This window comes from Delphinapterus leucas, chromosome 6 (assembly GCF_059928025.1).
Source record: "Delphinapterus leucas isolate spDelLeu-1000000601 "Yukka" chromosome 6, BTC_Dleu_Yukka2, whole genome shotgun sequence".
Lineage (NCBI taxonomy): Eukaryota > Metazoa > Chordata > Mammalia > Artiodactyla > Monodontidae > Delphinapterus > Delphinapterus leucas.
In genome coordinates this window covers 34,853,257-34,871,063 of record NC_143134.1, presented here as the reverse complement: position 1 = coordinate 34,871,063, position 17,807 = coordinate 34,853,257, and the positions used below count along the sequence as shown (strand labels likewise).

General features: G+C 45.1%; 2 protein-coding genes across 7 annotated transcripts in view; one reads left to right on the top strand and one right to left on the bottom strand.

The window, feature by feature from the left end:
* The window catches only part of IPPK (inositol-pentakisphosphate 2-kinase), a 50,066-nt gene extending 45,051 nt beyond the window's left edge, over positions 1-5,015 (top strand). For 3 of the 5 annotated variants that reach the window (XM_089912971.1, XM_022564604.3, XM_030762042.2), the window contains one exon: positions 2,314-2,659. In XM_089912971.1, the coding sequence (XP_089769097.1) occupies positions 2,314-2,539 (226 nt within the window). In that variant the 3' untranslated portion in view covers positions 2,540-2,659. Of the gene's footprint in view, positions 1-376 lie in introns of all 5 variants that reach the window. The other 2 variants (XM_089912973.1, XM_089912972.1) reach the window with 2 other exon arrangements.
* Positions 4,538-17,807, bottom strand: part of CENPP (centromere protein P) — a 231,190-nt gene continuing 217,920 nt past the window's right edge. For both annotated transcript variants that reach the window (XM_022564610.3, XM_022564611.2), the window contains 3 exons: positions 6,766-6,845; positions 5,535-5,626; positions 4,538-5,191 (listed from right to left, as the gene is read on the bottom strand). In XM_022564610.3, the coding sequence (XP_022420318.1) occupies positions 5,061-5,191; positions 5,535-5,626; positions 6,766-6,845 (303 nt within the window). In that variant the 3' untranslated portion in view covers positions 4,538-5,060. The remainder of the gene's footprint in view (positions 5,192-5,534; positions 5,627-6,765; positions 6,846-17,807) is intronic.

Below are 17,807 nucleotides of genomic sequence, written 5' to 3'. Positions count from 1 at the left end.
GAGGCTCTGGCAGGATCATGTTTATTAACAGAGGCCTATTTCCAAGGCCTACTTGATATCATGGGGATTATTAACTCTTGCTCTTTAGAAGTTTGTAATACAGTCAAAAAGACATTATTGAGAATAATTTTAAAAGCTTGTTCATTCAAGTTTACTATTATTTTCTAAGAAAATATCTCAAGGGCTTGGATACTGTGGTCCAAATTCTTTCTCTCAAAGAAAACCCCAAGCTACCATCATGGCTCAGAGGCCCAAGAAGCTGTAGGTTCCTGTGGGCCTTATTTTTCCTCCTTTTACCAGGTCCTGATGTACCGACCTTTATAGTCGTTTCGAAGCCTTTAAAACAACATTCCATTGTTCTGCTTCCTCTTTGCAGCATCTTCTCCTGGACATCATTATCCAGTCCCCTCTGTGCCTTTTTTAGGAATTCAGGATGAACCTGATAATCTTCTCTCAGTGATTAGATGGCATCCTCAGCATTGATCTTCAGGGTGCCAAACCCCACACACAGTTTTGCAGAATGTTTCACAATCATCTGATGTGTGTTCCTGGGTCAAGATGATCTCGTCACTGGCTGCCAGCCACCCGTTTTTCCGATGCTTTTGAACTAAACATTCCCGGGAGTCCTGCTTCTTGGCAGGCACAGAATTGTCCACTTTCTGATAGGAAACACAGAGGGACATTTATAGGGCGTAACTGAAATATTTTAAAAAAAAAGGTTGTTCTATTTAGTTGAAAACTCTCATTATCCCCTAAGAAGATGCCCCCACTGGTTAGTGACAGGAATCCATTTGGATTAAGCAGTGTTGTTAGATGAGAGAAAACCACACAGATGTGATTATCTATTGCCCTTCCTGAAGCAAGGATGCAGTCAGGATACAGAAATGTGAGGGGCTGAGGGCCAGGAGTCCTGACACCCTTGGCCAGCTGCTCAGCAGAAACCGACATGGTGGGGGAGGAGCGGGGACACGTGTCTAGAAACTTCTGAGCCGTGTGATCACCAGTGTCATCCCCAGGGCAGAGAAGCATTTCAGGTGTCAGGAACCTCAGGCCTGGGCTCACTGGGAGCTTGAGGTCAGCAAACGGTCAGACTCTCCTCAGCAGTGGCTCTTGGGCCGTGCTCCCACCAGCCTCTGCGTGATGGACTCCTCTCTTTATTCATGTCATCTTATTGGGTGTTGGTTCTGATGTGATGTGAGGTATCCTATAAAATGTGCAGCCCTGTTGAGGGCCAGAGATGTTCACTGTCCCAGCCCCGCTGTGTGGAGCTTGGGTTTCAGGCCCTGAGACTGAGACTCAGAAGCAAGACCTTAATTTGTACACATGTTCTCTGCTGTTCAGGAGGGAGTAGCTAAGACCCCAGCAAATGAGCCAGGGATTCGTTTTTCCTGTAAATAGTATTTCTGAGCAGGAATTGAGCTAGAGTCTAGGCCTTGATTAGGTTCATTAAATAGGAACGTTTTATCTGCCTTCCCTCTCCCAGGCAGGAGGTTTTGAAATTGGTATTTTGTTTGCTTGTTTCGTTTTTTTAATAATTTTGAAATTTAGAAGAGTAGTACACATGGAGAAACCAGGACTCCTGAATACTTCTCTCGGGCTAAACTGAGCTCATGTAATGTATTTAACCCATCATTTGGATGCATACTATGTATCAAGCACTCTGAGAGCTAAGTGATATATATAGCAATCTTAGTACAAAATTCAGAATTAGCCTGAAAGTGTTTTTTAAGTACAAGTAATTGTTCATATTTTATTATAAGCACACAACTATTACAATACTTAGAAAGACCACAACTAAACCCTAAGAAACAAAACACCAAACACTGCAGATACAATTTGAGAATAAAACGTGAGACTAGATCTCTCTCTCCAAAAGTGAAAAAGTATAAAGGAGCAAGAGTTTCTCACCAGACGATAAAGGACACGAAAAGAGAAGTCTGTCCTCAACATTTTATCCGTTTGGCTGTTGAATAGCCAGATCTACTTTCCCCATTTTCTTAGGTTTTGTAATACTTGGCTCACGATAAAGTAACTTTCTTAGCATTCGTTTATACTACTGGGATATGGTGAATATCAATCGAGTATTCTACATAATTGCTTTTCCATCTTTCTGCACATTAACTCTCTCTTGTCTGGTGTGCTGGCGGGTATCACAGTAGGTGCCTCTCTTGCAGAAGCTTCTAGCACTAGTACATACAGTTGGCATAGACAGAGATGGAATGCATATTGATGCACAGAATGGGTGCTCTTTGTGGGTTGGGTTGAGAGGATTTGGGAGGTTTGTGTATTCTGAAATTGTTCTTTTGCTTCCAGCTCCGATCAAAGGCCCATTGTCCCTTCATCGAGATCCAGGTTTGCCTTCTCCGTGTCTGTGCTGGATCTTGACCTCAAGCCCTATGAGAGCATTCCTCATCAGTATAAACTGGATGGCAAGATAGTCAACTACTATTTAAAGACTGTACATGCCAAAGACGCCACCGTGATGCCAACTAGGTTCAAGGAAAACGAAGATTGCACATTAGTTCTCCATAAGGTCTAACTTTTTTCCTGTAGTGGTTTTGAAACTTGAACATAGAATGTGAAGGTTGAATGATAGAGTTTCTGTTGTGTTGGGTGACTTTTGGCTGTGAATGTTTTTGCTTTTCAACCCCTGTTCAGGTGGGACTGCCTCTGGGAGACACAGAATGGAAGAGCACTAGAGACATCTTCCAGGACAAGGAATGTTGGACGTGAGCCCAGCAGTGTGCTGTGCCCGGGAGGCCCCTCTGGGCAGTTCTCCCTTTCCACGCAGGGCTCACGTCTAATCTCTAAAAAGCCTTATAAGACCCAAGGTTTGGCTTTCCTACCACCAGAATCCTAACACAGAAAACTTGAATTGTCACATATACCTTAGAGTTTGGACTTCTAAGAAAACACAGATACTACTGGAACTTTCCCAGCTGAGTTACTTGGTCACTTTTCCAATGCAAGCCATGTGTCAGCGCAGGTTTAGTGGTTCCCTGCTGTGGAGAGCAATAAGTTGTTGATATGGACATCAGTTTTGAGCAGTGGACTCAGAGTCCCTGTGGAGATGCCATACCCACCGCTCTGCACAGGGTCAGCAGGGAGCGTGGCACTCAGGGCAGGGGTTGACACCACTCATGCGAGCACTGACTTTTTTTTTGTGCTGAATGATTTTATCCTCTTTAACTTTAGGGGAGACAAGGTGTTCTTTCCCACCTGAAATTGCTGCTGTGGGAGCTGGAAGCAGGGCTGCAACTCTGAGCTGCTGTGCCCAGCGTGGGTGTCATGGGGTGGCTGTGCTCCTGCCAGCTCTGGGTTCCTGGCATTTTTGGGTGTTTGGGAAACCTCAGCTACTTCTGCCAGAGCCAGCATCGAGTTTTCCCTCCTTCCCCATACCTGTTGCTCCCTTGGGTTTCACTAAGATGTGTGGTGTTAGTGGCCTTGAGTGGTGCTGGACCACCTCCCCATCGGGGCTGCCCAAAGCCCTGCTTCCGCAAGACTCCTGGCTGGCACTATGAGGGTTCTTGTTGTGGTCACCAAAAGTGTGCCCAGCTGCTATGAAAACTGTTGGGAATCTTGGCTTCAGTTTTTTATTCTATGGTAGGTTGTATAGATTATTTATATCATCATTTTGAGGGACTAATGAAGGCTTATTGTAATATTAGTGAAACCGTGGGATTGTATGAAAATACTACACAAAAAATAAGAATATTTTGCTGATTGTAAATTTTTGTGGGGAATTTTGTCATAAATTGAGAATTATGCTTATTAGAATCAAGCCAGCTCTTCCAGAATTTATTCTCCAATTCTGTCCTATCATTTACTTCTTACTACCATTTACCACTTACTACTTAATTCTACACTCAGAGGTTCAAAAACATATTCAAATGACACACATCTCTCATTCATGTGGTGTGTTGGGGTACAGGGGCTTTGGAGATTCCACTCATAGGGATGTGCATGGAGCCGCGTTCTCATGGGCAAGTTGCAGGCTCCAGAGTGTGTGGAAGTAGGCAGCTTCCAGAGTTGTTTTGGCCTGAGGTTCCTTGTTGCTGGCCTGGGGTGAGGATGGTCTTGGCCAGGGTGTGCAGAGGACCCTGATTGCCTGTGTGCAGAGCTCCGGAACGCCAGCTCAAGGAGGTGGGCTGGGTAGCCTCCTGTTGCCTGTCCTGGCTGGTCTGGACTGTCTGAAAACCATCACCCTCTACTTGGGGGGAAGAGGTGATAGATGAGTGTCCCCTGCTAGAGGGTCTTGACCCAACCCTTTGCTCTTCTCACACTCCACCACGGCCCCTGCTCTGAGGCTTTCATTTGATCGAAACAATGTTTTCACCCATTCTACTTTAAACTGGCAACTCAGGTCAGTGCAGCACTTAGACTCTGGGGGACTTTAATGAAAACACTGTTTCTTCTGTGCAGAGGGACCAGGGGTGCTAAGGTCCTGTGTGAAGGGACAGTGCCGTATTTGCTGTCTTCCTGTGTTTTTTTATGCTAACCGCTCTACTTTTTTTGTGGAAGACCAAGAAGAGTGAATGTCAGAGGACTTGCTGCTGAGAGGTGCTGTGAAAGCCTCCAAGTGCTGCTTTCCAGAGCCAGGAGGCGAGGAGGGTGGTGTGGCTCCCCAGAGGTTTCTGAGGAATGTCTAAGAGATGAGGTTGCATTGGCAAGCCCTCCAAGAGTCCCTAGGTGGTGGGTGACACGAGGAGGGTCAACCTTTGAGATGGGCTGGGGCCACCTCTGCCGTCATATTCATACCATGGGGGGGCGCAGAGTGGCTCCCCACATCCCAGGGTGGGCAGCCACTCCTGTACTTCCTCAGATGTTGAGTTTACTTTTAAAAATACACTATATGTGTCACTTATTTGGTATTTTGAATTTAAATAACTGTATTTATTTTTCATGTCCTGACAACTTATATATAATGTGCCATAACTGCATAAACATGTTCTAGAGGTAAGGTTTCTAAGTGGAAAAGAGCAAATTTTTATATTCAATAAAATCACATGCCTCCAGGTGCAGCATCTTACTTCTGTGTGTAGTTTTTCACTGTTTGGGAACTAGTTGCTTGCCTCTGTGTGAAGTGATTTAATCAGACTTTCCAGAGTGGCTTCAATGCCCAGCACGCCCAGTAGGGTTCGGAAGCTGAGAGGAGCAGTTTCTATGACTCCGTTCTTGTCCAGTTCCAGGGCTGTAAAGAAAACAAACTGGGTGAGAAACTTCACCGAGACAATGCCCTCATTCTCTGCTGGCCACACTGAATGGGAAGGCAGGACGACTGAATCATGACCTTGAACAGAGCACTTACCCAAATGCCTGCGGCAGAGACATTGAGCACTCAGCCTAGGAGGGCCGTGGGGGAGCAGTCCCCCTTGCCTGTGCTTTTTGAGTGATTATGGACAAAAATATTTTGAAAACTGATTTAAAAAGTACACTAATGAAATTTTTGACTTTTGATTCTTGCCATATAAACCCAGATGAAATAAGTAGGTGTCTGTGTTGAGCACAGTGAGAAATCACCAGAACATCCCTACCTTGCAGCGGCACTTTGGTGAGAAGATCCAGCTTTGGCAAAACCTTCCCTTCTTCATCTATTTGTATCCTCCAAACAATTACTAGTTCAAACCTGAAAGAGGTAAGACGCATTGCTAAGTGCTCTTGAAATCAGACTAAACTGTATGCAGCACCTGCCTCTCTCTCTAGAGGAGAGAATGCCCACCCAGGCAGGAGTGCTGCTGTCCTCCCAACCATCCTGGGAGTTCCTGCCCTTCCCCAAGGCCGTACTCGGACTCCCCTGATCTTAAAAGACCCACAGATGAAGAGAGAATATGGCCAGTGAAACATGAAAAGATGTTCAACATCATGAACAAACAGGAAAATGGGAACTAAGACCATAGTAAGCTACTGTTTGTACCCACTGCATATTACTGTGATCATACAAGTGAAGTACAGGATGTAGAGCAATAAGAGCTTAAAAATTACTGCTGGGAAACATAAATTGACAAACTACTTTGAAAAGAATTTGGCAGTGATTGATAGCTGAATCTGTCCTATGACCCAGGAATTTCACTTCTAGGTATATGCCTAAGAGAAGCTTGTGTACTTGTGTGCCAGAGGACATGAACAGGAATGTTAGAAATAGTGGAAAATGATGAATAACCCAAATGCCCAAGACCTGAAGGATGCAGAAATACATATATTCACCTAATGGAGTATAAGCACTGAAAATGAATGAACTACAGCTACATGCACCATCAGAGGTGAATTTTGGAAATAATGTTGAATAAGGCAAGTTCCAGAAGCTTACATAACTACAACACCATTTTAAGGCTTGGAAACAAAACATCTTTAGGCACAGGTCACAGAAGCACATCCTGTCCATGTGCACATAAAGGTGCCCATGGTGGGTGGAGGGAGACCCAGATGAGTTCTCCCCTCACTCAGTGCTTGCTGACTCCCCACATTTCTTGAAATAAGTTGGTGAAAATAGAGCTCCACCCCTCGTGGCCTCCCCTCCTTGGCCTCCTAAGGACCCCAGCAGTGAGACTGGCACCTTTTCCTCACAGACCCCGTCTGTGTTTACAGTCCCCACATGGTCCCCCTTGTGCTCTCCTGCCATCGGCTGCTTATCTGTATGACTCCACAGACATAGCTCAAGATGTCAGTTAGGTGGTTTACATTTGTTTTCTATTTGTAATCCTCATTTTTAACAGGAAACAACCGTCTGGGTGTTGGGGAGGGACTTGGTGGGGCCTGTGCACTCACCCTGGTCGGCTGGGGTTCCTGATGCCCATGCAGCTGGAGGAGGCCCCCTCTGAAAGGTGCACAGCCTCTGGGTACTTTTCCTGTGGGGAGAAGAAACGGTTAGAGAAATCTGTGGGGTGCAGGGACGCTGTTCCAGGTGACTGAAAAGAAGCAAGAAACCCTTTTCAGGTGTGTCTCACATTCCCTGAAAGTCTTTAATTTTCAGGTGTGCCATTTTCTCATCCAGGCATCATGGCGTCCTGGCCATGGCCATCCCCACTCCTGCCTTCTGTGGTCATCAGCACTGCCTGTTCTAGATCTCCACTGACACACAGCCTCCAGGATTCCACACCATCAAGTGCCCAGTGTTAACAGGTTACAGAACTCCATTCTGATTTCACTGGCTTGCAGGGCCCCACAGCGTTTGGCCGACCTGCTTCCTTTGTCTGGTCTTGTGACCAGGACAGCTTGAGGAGGCTGGTCAGGCATGCCGGCCAGCTGACCCACCAAGGTGATGCTGATCCTGATGACTGAAGTGAGGTGCTGTCTGCCAGGTTTCTCATTGTAAAGCAAATGTTTTTCTCTAGAGTGCTAGCATTTGGCCTTAAAAGCCTTTCAAACTGAGGCCTGTGGGCTGGTCCCCACCACAGTGGATGCTTCCACCATCTGTCCTCACACTTGCTGCCGAATGGCCCTAGCCTGCATATTGGTAACTGTGGGCACTTGGCTCCTGCACAGCCCGCGCGGGGCCACCTGGATTCTCCTAGTGACCTGTGTGTCTCCCCCAGGCATGGTGTCTGGCTATTCTGGATAATAGGGTTTCAGGGAGCATGCTCTGCTAAAAGTTAGCTTCATGATGAGATCGTGTACCATTTTAGAGTCAAAAGTATCCTCTCTAAAATGGAAATGAAGTCAAATTTCACGAGTTTCTAGGCTTGCAACTCTAAAGTAGGGTTGGCTTTTCCCTCCATGTAATGTAATAGTTCTGGAAATGTCTGCTTCTATTATTTGTAGGGGGCTCTGGGAACCTCTAGCATTAGACTTGACTTGTAGGTCGTTAGAATAACAAAGCTTTGCAAGAATCTGAACAGAATGTTCACAACAAATAGAGTAATGAGTGGCCCCATCTTCTCAATTCTTGGAAAAACTTATTTTTGTTTGTTCTTGTGAGAACAGATTGCGGGGTTGGGGTGATATGATAGAGACTAAAAGTAGGCTCCACAGTAAGATTCTAAGTTCCAAAAGGGTCAGCTTTTGAAAGACACATTTTCTTTCCCTCTTCTCACAGCTCCTGCTGTAGAAACGGACACCTGGACTGATGCTGAAATCACATGTAAGCCCGGCCATGTTCCAAATCCAAACCCAAACCCAGCCATCGTGGCTGCCCCAAACCTCGTGGAAGGAAAGTGAGGTGCGGCTTCCTCTGAGAAATGTCTGATCTAGCAGCGAGTCAGAGAAACCCCTCCTCCTGCAAGAGAAGGGGCAGGGCTGGAACTGTGGGTGAGCAGAACTTGCCTGCTTCAGAGGATGGGGCCTTCCTGAGGATGCAGGTACTTGATGGGCTGAAGAAAATCAGCTCCTGTCAAATGAGGTCTTGTGGGGACAAAGATGTGTCATAACCTTTAAAGGGCCAGCCACATATCAGTGAGTTTGTTGCCAACGTGTGAGGCCAGTGCTCTCAGACCCCTGTGTGAGAAAGATGCTGATGGAGCGAGAACACGTCCAAACACCAAGCCATTCTGACCAAAGGCTGGGTTGGGCCTGGTTTAAACTTAGATGATTTCTAATTTCAGCGAAATAGTTTTTATGAGAAAATGTATACCTAAGTTTTTAAAATGGAAAGAGTGCTGGGTGATTTTTAAACCTCAGGCTCTTCTAAATTAATAACAGCTGTATGAGGAATGTAAAGGAGAACATGTGAATGTGGCAGTGTAACTTCCAGGCTGAGCTGGAAGCACATGGCCTGGGCCAGTTCCAGCCTGAGGCTCAAGGGCTTGGTCTGCTTCCAAGCAGACCTCACAGCCTCTCTAGGCCTTCTCCTCATGAGCAAAAGGAGGGTTTAGATTAGAAACTTTCTCTAAAAAAAATAAAATTTACTCTCTTTAGTTTTTAAAATAAAAAACCAAAAGTAGAAACACGTTAGGAAGAGATCAGGCATTTAGTATGTGTTTCTGGAGACCTTTTAGGGGCTTGTGTGGAAAGTTCCCTTTTATACAAGTTAATAATATTGCCCTGTTTATCCAGCTTCATTCACTTGTCTGGTGACCTCAAATATTCAAAGCTGACAGGAAGAAAGCAAGTAAAGGCTGAAGAGTAGCCCAGAGACGCAACATAAAAAGCACAGTCTAGATACCGTCAACGATAGAAATACAAAGGGTGGGTCTCATCCACATGAGGCATGTACAGGTGGCTTTGAGGGAGAAGACAGATAAGTTGTGAAATGTGATACAACTCTAAATGCAAAGTGGGCCTGAGGTCATAGCATAAAATCAGCATATTTCAATAGTGATTGAAAGTTTTACATATTACCATATTTGACATTCAGAAAAGCCAGCTGAATCACCAAGAAAGGATTAAGATGATGTACTCTGATAAGGCAGCAATCTGGCCAATATATTTTAGAATATTTAACATGAAAAAATAGCTTCACACAGAAAAAGTTGACTGGAAAGTTATCAGCCTGACCTGGAAAGCACCTTAGATACTTCACATGCTGCCACTGGTGAAACTAAGGTCGAGGTCTGGTACATAAAGGGAGCAAATGGGAGGCCTGTGCTTCCCAGCGTTGTTGGGAAGGCTGGGAACAGGCTGCATGGTGCGGGTCCTTTGCACACACTGGGCCTGTCAGCCTTCCATAGGAAGCTTGTTCTAAGCGGTGATTCAAAATGGATGTTTATTTAGCTGCTTGCCATATGCCTGGACTTTTCAGTCAAGAACTCTCCTGGTGTTTATGATAGAAAAAATGGTAGCTGTGAGAAAGTTGCCAATTTGTTATTCATCCCAGTTTTCTACCTGAGATCTACTCTGCTGTTGGAATGGCTGCTGGATGCTGGTCCAAAGGGAAGAGAATTTTAAACAGAACTTTAGAGAAAATCAGCCTTGTGTTATGGATCAGTCATACCATCCCGCTTCACCCCCCCCCCCCACTTAAATGAATGGGAAACCTTGAGTCTTTAGTTGAAATGTACCCTTGAGTGTCCATAGATACACTAATTCATCTTGACTTTAATATTTTCCCAAAGATTATGTCTGTCTGATTCGGTAATGTTTTCCCCTAAATTGAGGTATAATTCACATTAACAAAATTCACTCCTTTAAAGTGTATAATTCAGTGAGTTTTGGTATAGTCACAAGATTATGCAACCATCACCAGTTTCTAACTGCAGAACATTTTCATCCCCTCCTCCCCCGCCCCCGCCCCGTAGAGAATCCCTGTTCCCTTTAGTTACTGTGCTATTGGGGAGAGGTGGGCATGGGTAGGAAGATGTGCGACTCCCAACACAGGTCAGTCTGTGGAAGTGCCCATGAAGATGGCAGAGGTGGAGGCCAGGTGTGGGGCAGGGAGCACAGGCAAGGCTCAGGGAGGAGGGAGTGGTTGACTCTGTGGCTCCCTCTGTGGTGCTGGGACAAAGGTGTTGGTGGGGCCGTGAGGAATTGTGCTGGATTCTGGTGGATGAAGAAGAATCCAGGATGAGGAAGGACACAGACACAGGCTGTTCCACAAGGAGCGCTTGTTGCCAGGAGAAGCAGGGAAACAGTGGAGCTGCCAGTGAGGGATATGAGGTGCTGGAATTGGGTGTGTGCAGATGGGAATGGGTACAAAGGATGAGGGCCAATCCTCAAATCGTCATGGCATTGGGACAGACTTAGGTGGATGGTGGCAGAGGCAGCTGATAAAGTTAATTTGTAAATCAGGACCCATAAGATGGAAGTTACCCCTGCGGCCTGGCCCACGGCACACATCTAAAGCTAAGTCAGCCTGCATACCTGGACACCACCTAACCCCAATCACAGTCCTCCAATTCAGCTTTAATGAGCTCACTACACCCTAGAAAATGGGATCTCCTAGCCAATCCTGCCTTGTTTTTGTGTGGGCTCTTTAACAAGTCTATAAAACTCCCTTGGGAACAGTGTTCCCCTGCTTGTGAGGCCCTGGACTTCCCCAATTCATGGATTTTTTTCATTTGAATAAAACACATCAAACTTGTTACTAAATTGTATTGCTTTTGTCACTTGACGCAGTACACAGATTCCAAGTTGCTGGGTGTAGGAAAAGGAGGGAGAGCCCATCTGCCTGTAGGCCTGGGTTGGGGCATCACCTGTAGCAGCTCTAGGCTGGGGGCCTGTGCAGCTCTGGGAGGGTGTGCGGCCAGAGTCAAGATAGGCATCCACACTGTGCCCCACACCCAAAAATCCTGAGACAACGGTTCCAGTTGTTCCCAACATCAGAAGGCTTAGAAATGCCTACAACATCTGCACTTAGAAGACAATGTGCTCTTATTTTAAAGATGAAGCTAACAAACGTTAAGTGGCCCCTCTGTGCCAGTCACAGGTGCAGTTTCTTTTTTTTTTTAAACGTCTTTATTGGAGTATAGTTCCTTTACAATGGTGTGTTAGTTTCTGCTTTATAACAAAGTGAATCACCTATATGTATACATATATCCCCATATCCCCTCCCTCTTGCGTCTCCCTCCCACCCTCCCTATCCCACCCCTCTAGGTGGTCACAAAGCACTGAGCTCATCTCCCTGTGCTATGTGGCTGCTTCCCACTAGCTATCTGTTTTACATTTCGTAGTGTATATATGTCCATGCCACTCTCTCACTTTGTCACAGCTTACCCTTCCCCCTCCCTGTGTCCTCAAGCCCATTCTCTATGTTTGCGTCTTTATTCCTGTCCAGGTGCAGTTTCTTTACACACATTTTACATCTATATAATCACAGATGTCACATATGATGTTATGGAGTGAACAAGTGTACCATTTTGGGGCCTCTGAGGCCATTCTGCCCAGATGGGACCCTCTGTTATCTCCCTGCAGGCTCACTCACAACCATTACACCCACAGTCAGTCGTCCGTTTCTAGAGCGAGCAGTAGATAAGATACCCGTCACCCCTGGACACTCAGTGGGCATTTCCCCTGCTTTACCAATACATAACATTCCATCCAGAAAATTTCAGATGTCCCCAGCTCCCCTCTGTGCCCGTCATAGCCCCTGCCCCCGCCCCCAATCTCCAGTCGGTCCCTGCTTCAAGTCTTGGCCGTTTGGAGAGTGAGACCTCTTGGGCTGCAGATGGGCCTCAGCCCAGGTCTGACGTCGCCTCATGATGCTACATCAGGAGTGCCACAGAAATGCTGCTGTGCTTTTGGGGTGACCCAAAAGTCACCCTTTTCCCTCCGTAACTGGTATTTTCCAAGGGGACATCCTGAGACCAGGCCACTGTCTGGCTCCTCAGTCAGATGTCCACTCACCAGCCTGGGCCTGCTGCTGCCTCACAGCTGAGTCAACCACATGAGGGTTGCCAAAGGGTGACAGTCTGTCTCCATCATTCCTTCCACATTGACGAGAAGATTTCCACCAGAAGAACGAGCTTTTACTTCTCCCTTATTTATTTATTTTGTATCAGTATTGACCCTAATTTATTCAACAGGTAATCAGTGTTTCTCCAAGGAGCTAAGACCTGGGCTTATTGCTCCTGGGGCTTCAGTGCATCCAGGCCCTCTCAGGGGAAAGAGCTTGGTAAGACAGGTTGGTGTGACACACGCACACACCATAGCCCCTTCAGAATCCTTCTGCACATGCATATTAACAAGCAGGAGATCACCCCAACACCTCGGTCCACCCCTCCGAATTCTCTAGCCTTCTTTCTTCTGTGGCTCTAAAATCACTCTATTCCTAGGAAGGGATAAAGTTTACACATATAATCCTTCTATAACTTCCCTGTTTAGAATGGAAAGGGGAAGGTTAGACAAGCAAAATCAGTCATATATACAGCCAAGAAACATACACCATGCAATCAATCTGAAGGCAAGTGTACCCTTAAAAGATCAACCCCATTAAGATTACTAGACAGTAAACATCACTTCAGGTGGGGATACATGTCCAAACAGTAGTTCTGTTTTTAAGATTGTTTTTTTCATTCTAAGCTAATTGGGTAGCAATTGTACGCTTTTAAATGTAGTCTGTTCCCTCCTAGACTGATAATTAAAAAGGCAAGCCAAGTTGGTTTCTTTTAAAATAGTCAGAAATGATAATTAAGAAGCTGAACACACACACACACACACACATAAACATAATCAATGCTAGAAACCCTTTAGAGGTAAGGTCACCACTTCCTCTTCATAAAGCTTTTAATATGTAATTAAGCAAAATAACGCAATGCAAGCTGATGATGGAAGTAATACTCCAGACATTCACTGGCAATTTTATCATTACTAGGGTTGAAACTCTCTCATTTCATAAATCTCAAAGTAATGTCCAAAGCATCGAAACTCATTATAATTTAAAGTAACTATGGTCTAATTTAAATTTTTTCATAGAATCACAGACTTTTTGAGTTTTTAAGGTGTCTAGTTTCTTTTTCAAAAGACAAATTACACACCCATACTGCCACACACAATTTATCGATCTCTTAACATTTGCAGGCCCTGTGCACTTGACATGCATTAGCTCATCAAATGTTCACAGCAGTCATATGAAACCACTGGTATAATGCCCATTTAAATGAAACTGAGGGGACTTCCCTGGTGGCACAGTGGTTAAGAATCTGCTTGCCAATGCAGGGGACACGGGTTCGAGCCCTGGTCAGGGAAGATCCCACATGCCGTGGAGCAACTAAGCCCGTGCGAAACGACTACTGAGCCTGCGCTCTAGAGCCCGCGAGCCACAACTACTGAGGTCTGCATGCCTAGAGCCCGTGCTCCCCAACAAGAGAAGCCACTATGCAATGAGAAGCCCGCGCACCGCAACGGAGAGTAGCCCCCACTCACTGCAACTAGAGAAAGCCTGCGCGCAGCAATGAAGACCCAACGCAGCCAAAAAAAAATAAGTAAATAAATAAATTTAAATAAATAAATAAATGGAACTGAAGCTTGAAAAATTAAGATACTTGCTCAAGATTGCACAACTAGTAAACTGATTCAAACCTAAGGCAATAGGTTTCCAAAACCTGAGCTCATAAACAATTCTACCATTTAACATTTCTAAATTCAAATATAGTTGTAATACACAGGTCAAGTGTGATTACGATCAACTTGTAACAGAATTCATGCTGGCAACTGATTTTGATGGTAGCAACAGAAACATTTTTGTTGGGAAACATAATAGCCCCTACAGGTTTGTTCATATATTCCATGTGGTATAAGACTTAAGTCCCCAACAGTAAAGGGCTCCTGATCTAGTGAAGGCAACTTGTTGTGTCTATTTTTTTTGAGGGGTGGGAGGGGGTGGCCCACACCATGTGGCTTGTGGGATCTCAGTTTCCCAGCTAGGGACTGAACCCCGGCCACAGCAGTAAAAGCCCGGAATCCTAACCACTAGGCCACCAGCGAACACCCCTGTGCTTATTTTTATTAGAAGTCCACAGTTTTCTCTCCAGAGGAGTCAGGTTGCAGAGTCCAGGCCCTTTCTGGAGGTTCCTAGCTTTTTCACATAGGCCTTCTGTCAGGGTGAGGACGGACTGACTCTCATATAGACTTTCTACTAATTCTCCTATCCATAGTCCCTCTATCAGAGCTTCCACAGAACAAATCAACTTCCTTCAAGGGTTAGGTTTCAGCTTTCTCTGGTCATCAAACAACACACTGTTATCTGCTTCCTGTATGTTACTGCTGCCTTCCTCTGGCCTATTCTTCATCCTTGTGCAGTATGTCTTTTAAAACACTCTCTACTGTCATTTCAGAAGGGTTTTAGCAGGGTGCCCAGCAAAGGCAGTGTGTTTCAATTGTCCATTTTTGAGGCCTTTCATGTTTATATTTTCAATTTTCCCTCATACTTGATGAATAGTTTGGGTATAGAATTTAAGGTTTAAATAATATTTAAATTACATTTTATATATAGAGCTAATGATATATGTCCAAACTTGTATTCTAGAGTCCTATGTTAAAATGCCTTCAGTTTTTAAAAATGGGAAGAAAATATATGAACCATTGTCAACTCATGTCCGTAGAAACAGAGGAAACCCAAAATAAAATAGGGCACAAATAATTTATGTAAATAAAATTTTAAATGGTTGAAATTTTGGGGGCTTCCCTGGTGGCTCAGTTGTTAAGAATCCGCCTGCCAATGCAGGGGACACAGGTTGGAGCCCTGGTCTGGGAAGATCCTACATGCCACGGAGCAACTAAGCCTGTGCGCCACAACTACTCAGCCTGCGCTCTAGAGCCCGTGAGCCACAACTACTGAGCTGGCGTGCCAAAACTACTGAAGCCCACTCGCCTAGAGCCCGTGCTCCGCAACAAGAGAAGCCACCACAATGAGAAGCCCGCGCGCTGCAACGAAGAGTAGCCCCCGCTCGCCACAACTAGAGAAAGCCCACGCACAGCAACGAAGACCCAACGCAGCCATAAATAAATAAATAAATGGTTGAAATTTTGTATTACATCAAATCCTGATGGTTTAAAGAAAAATAAAATAAAATAAAATAAAATAAAATGTGAGAGGGAAAACAAACCTTGGTAAAATAGTCCAAAGGACGATAATAATTTATTCTATTTGCACAATACTTCTAACTTTGCCAGGTCTTTACGTATTTAATCACAGGATAACTTTATGAGGCAGGGATATAAAATTATGTCCATTTTAAAAATAAGAAAAAAAAAGGCTCAGAGACTTGCAAGGCTGCTCCAATGACCCCAAGCCCAAAGTAAAGAAGCCAAGCTGAGCTGGCCTCTTGACCCCAATGCCTTTCTCAAAGCAAATTTCAGGTGACCCACAGTCCGGCTCAGTGCTGATCAGAGTGAGGGAGGTCAGAGTGAATTCACCCTAAAACCAATAAGGCTTATACGCTTCAGGGACCAACACCCCCCTCCTCATACATGGGCTCCTTTCAAGACCCTCTACTGAATTTTTATTTTAAAAACAAACTTTTAAAAAACAGTTTTAGACTGACAGAAAAATTGGGAAGATAGTACAGAGTTCCTATATCATTAACATCTAATATTGGTGTGGTATATTTGTTACAATTAATGAACCAATCTTGGGACATCACTTTTATAACTAAAGTCTACACTTTATTCAGCTATCTTAGTTTTTGCTTAATGTCCTTTTTCTCTTTCAGGATTCCCACCCAGGATCCCACATGACATTTGTGAGAGAGATAGGAAAATTCACCTAGATCCTTACTCTATACACCTCCTTATGTCCTGCCACGGGTGTAAGTATTTTGCTTATTATTGTTATTGTTTTGAATAAGGGGCTCCCATTTTTCCCTTAAAGACTCAAGAGAAAATGCATAGTTGTTTTTGGGGTCTTAGAATAACACACGTCTTGTCATCTGGCCACAAATGATATAAGCATCCCCTTCAGGACTGGGCAGTAGGAAGGGGCCAGCTGATCCTGGGCTTGACTTGAGACTCAAAACAGGTAACAGGAGAGTAGCAAACATGGAAAATGCTTTCATTTATGCATTTCTCTACAGACCGTCCACGAACTGGCAAAACGCATTCTGTAACAGTTCAAATTTTCAGCATGGAATATCTCTTAAATTGATTGAGGGCAGAAGGATTTTCTTTGCTGCCTTGTCCTGAAACTGCTTTATTCTCCTAGAAGAGCTCTTTATTTATTATTTTTTTAAATGTTTGTTTATTTATTTAGGCTGCTCCGGTCTTAGTTGCGGCATGCGAACTCTTAGTTGTGACATGCACATGGGATCTAGTTTCCTGACCAGGGATCAAACCCAGGCCCCCTGGACCACCAGGGAAGTCCCTAGAGGGCCTCTTAAGTAAAAGTATTTCAAGTTCATCCTCTCATACATCATGAGGCCTACACACATGATGAACTTGGATTGACTAATTCATTCACTCAGAATGATTTGCAGAGTGTCTACTGTGTGGAGCTATTGTGGACTGCAGACCCGTTTTTCTTTGCCTGGCAAGCTTTCTTATTACCCCTCCTCTGGTAACAGACCTGTCCCTGTTCACAGGATTGGCTCAGGTCATCACAGACTGTCAGCTCCTCACAAACAGCATATGACGTGTCCTGGGCCAACTGACAGGTAGATGCTGGGAGGACAAAATCTTTTCCTACAGGGGTTGCTCAGCAGACAGCCTCTTCCAGGCTGTATGAGGCCCGTGTGTTGTCCAGAGAACCAGCAGAGAACCGTGCAGAGATGAGGGCCTCACAATGGCAGGGAAAATCCTCTTATCTTGGTGTGATCCCCAAACGCAGGCAACCTTTCTTTGATTGTCTGAACTACTCCAGCCCTCTACTACTACTGGAGTGACTAACTTTCCTTTTTTAAAAAAATATTTATTTATTTTTGGCTGTGTTGGGTCTTTGCTGCTTCATGCGGGCTTTCTCTAGTTGCAGCGAGTGGGGGCTACTCTTTGTTGTGGTGCGTGGGCTTCTCGTTGTGGTGTCTTCTCTTGTTGCGGAGCACGGGCTCTAGGCACGTGGGCTTCAGTAGCTGTGGCACGCCAGCGCAGTAGTTGTGGCTCACGGGCTGTAGAGCACAGGCTCAGTAGTTGTGGTGCACGGGCTTAGTTGCTCCGCGGCATGTGGGATCTTCCCGGGCTAGGGCTCCAACCTGTGTCCCCTGCATTGGCAGGCGGATTCTTAACCACTGCACCGCCAGGGAAGTCCCTAAATTTCCTTTTTTGCTAAGCCAATGTGAGTTAAGATTCTGTCCCATCCTCTGTCACTTGCATTGAAAGAGCTCTAATAAAAACCACGGGCGCTTTGTTAAATGCTGGGTATGTCCTGGTGAACAAAATAACACTGAGCATCAGGAAAGTACAAATAAAAACCACAATGGAATACCACAACATACACACCTGAATGGCTACAAACAACTGACAAAAGCGGTGTTGAAACTGATTTGAGCAACTGGAACCCTCACACCCTGCTG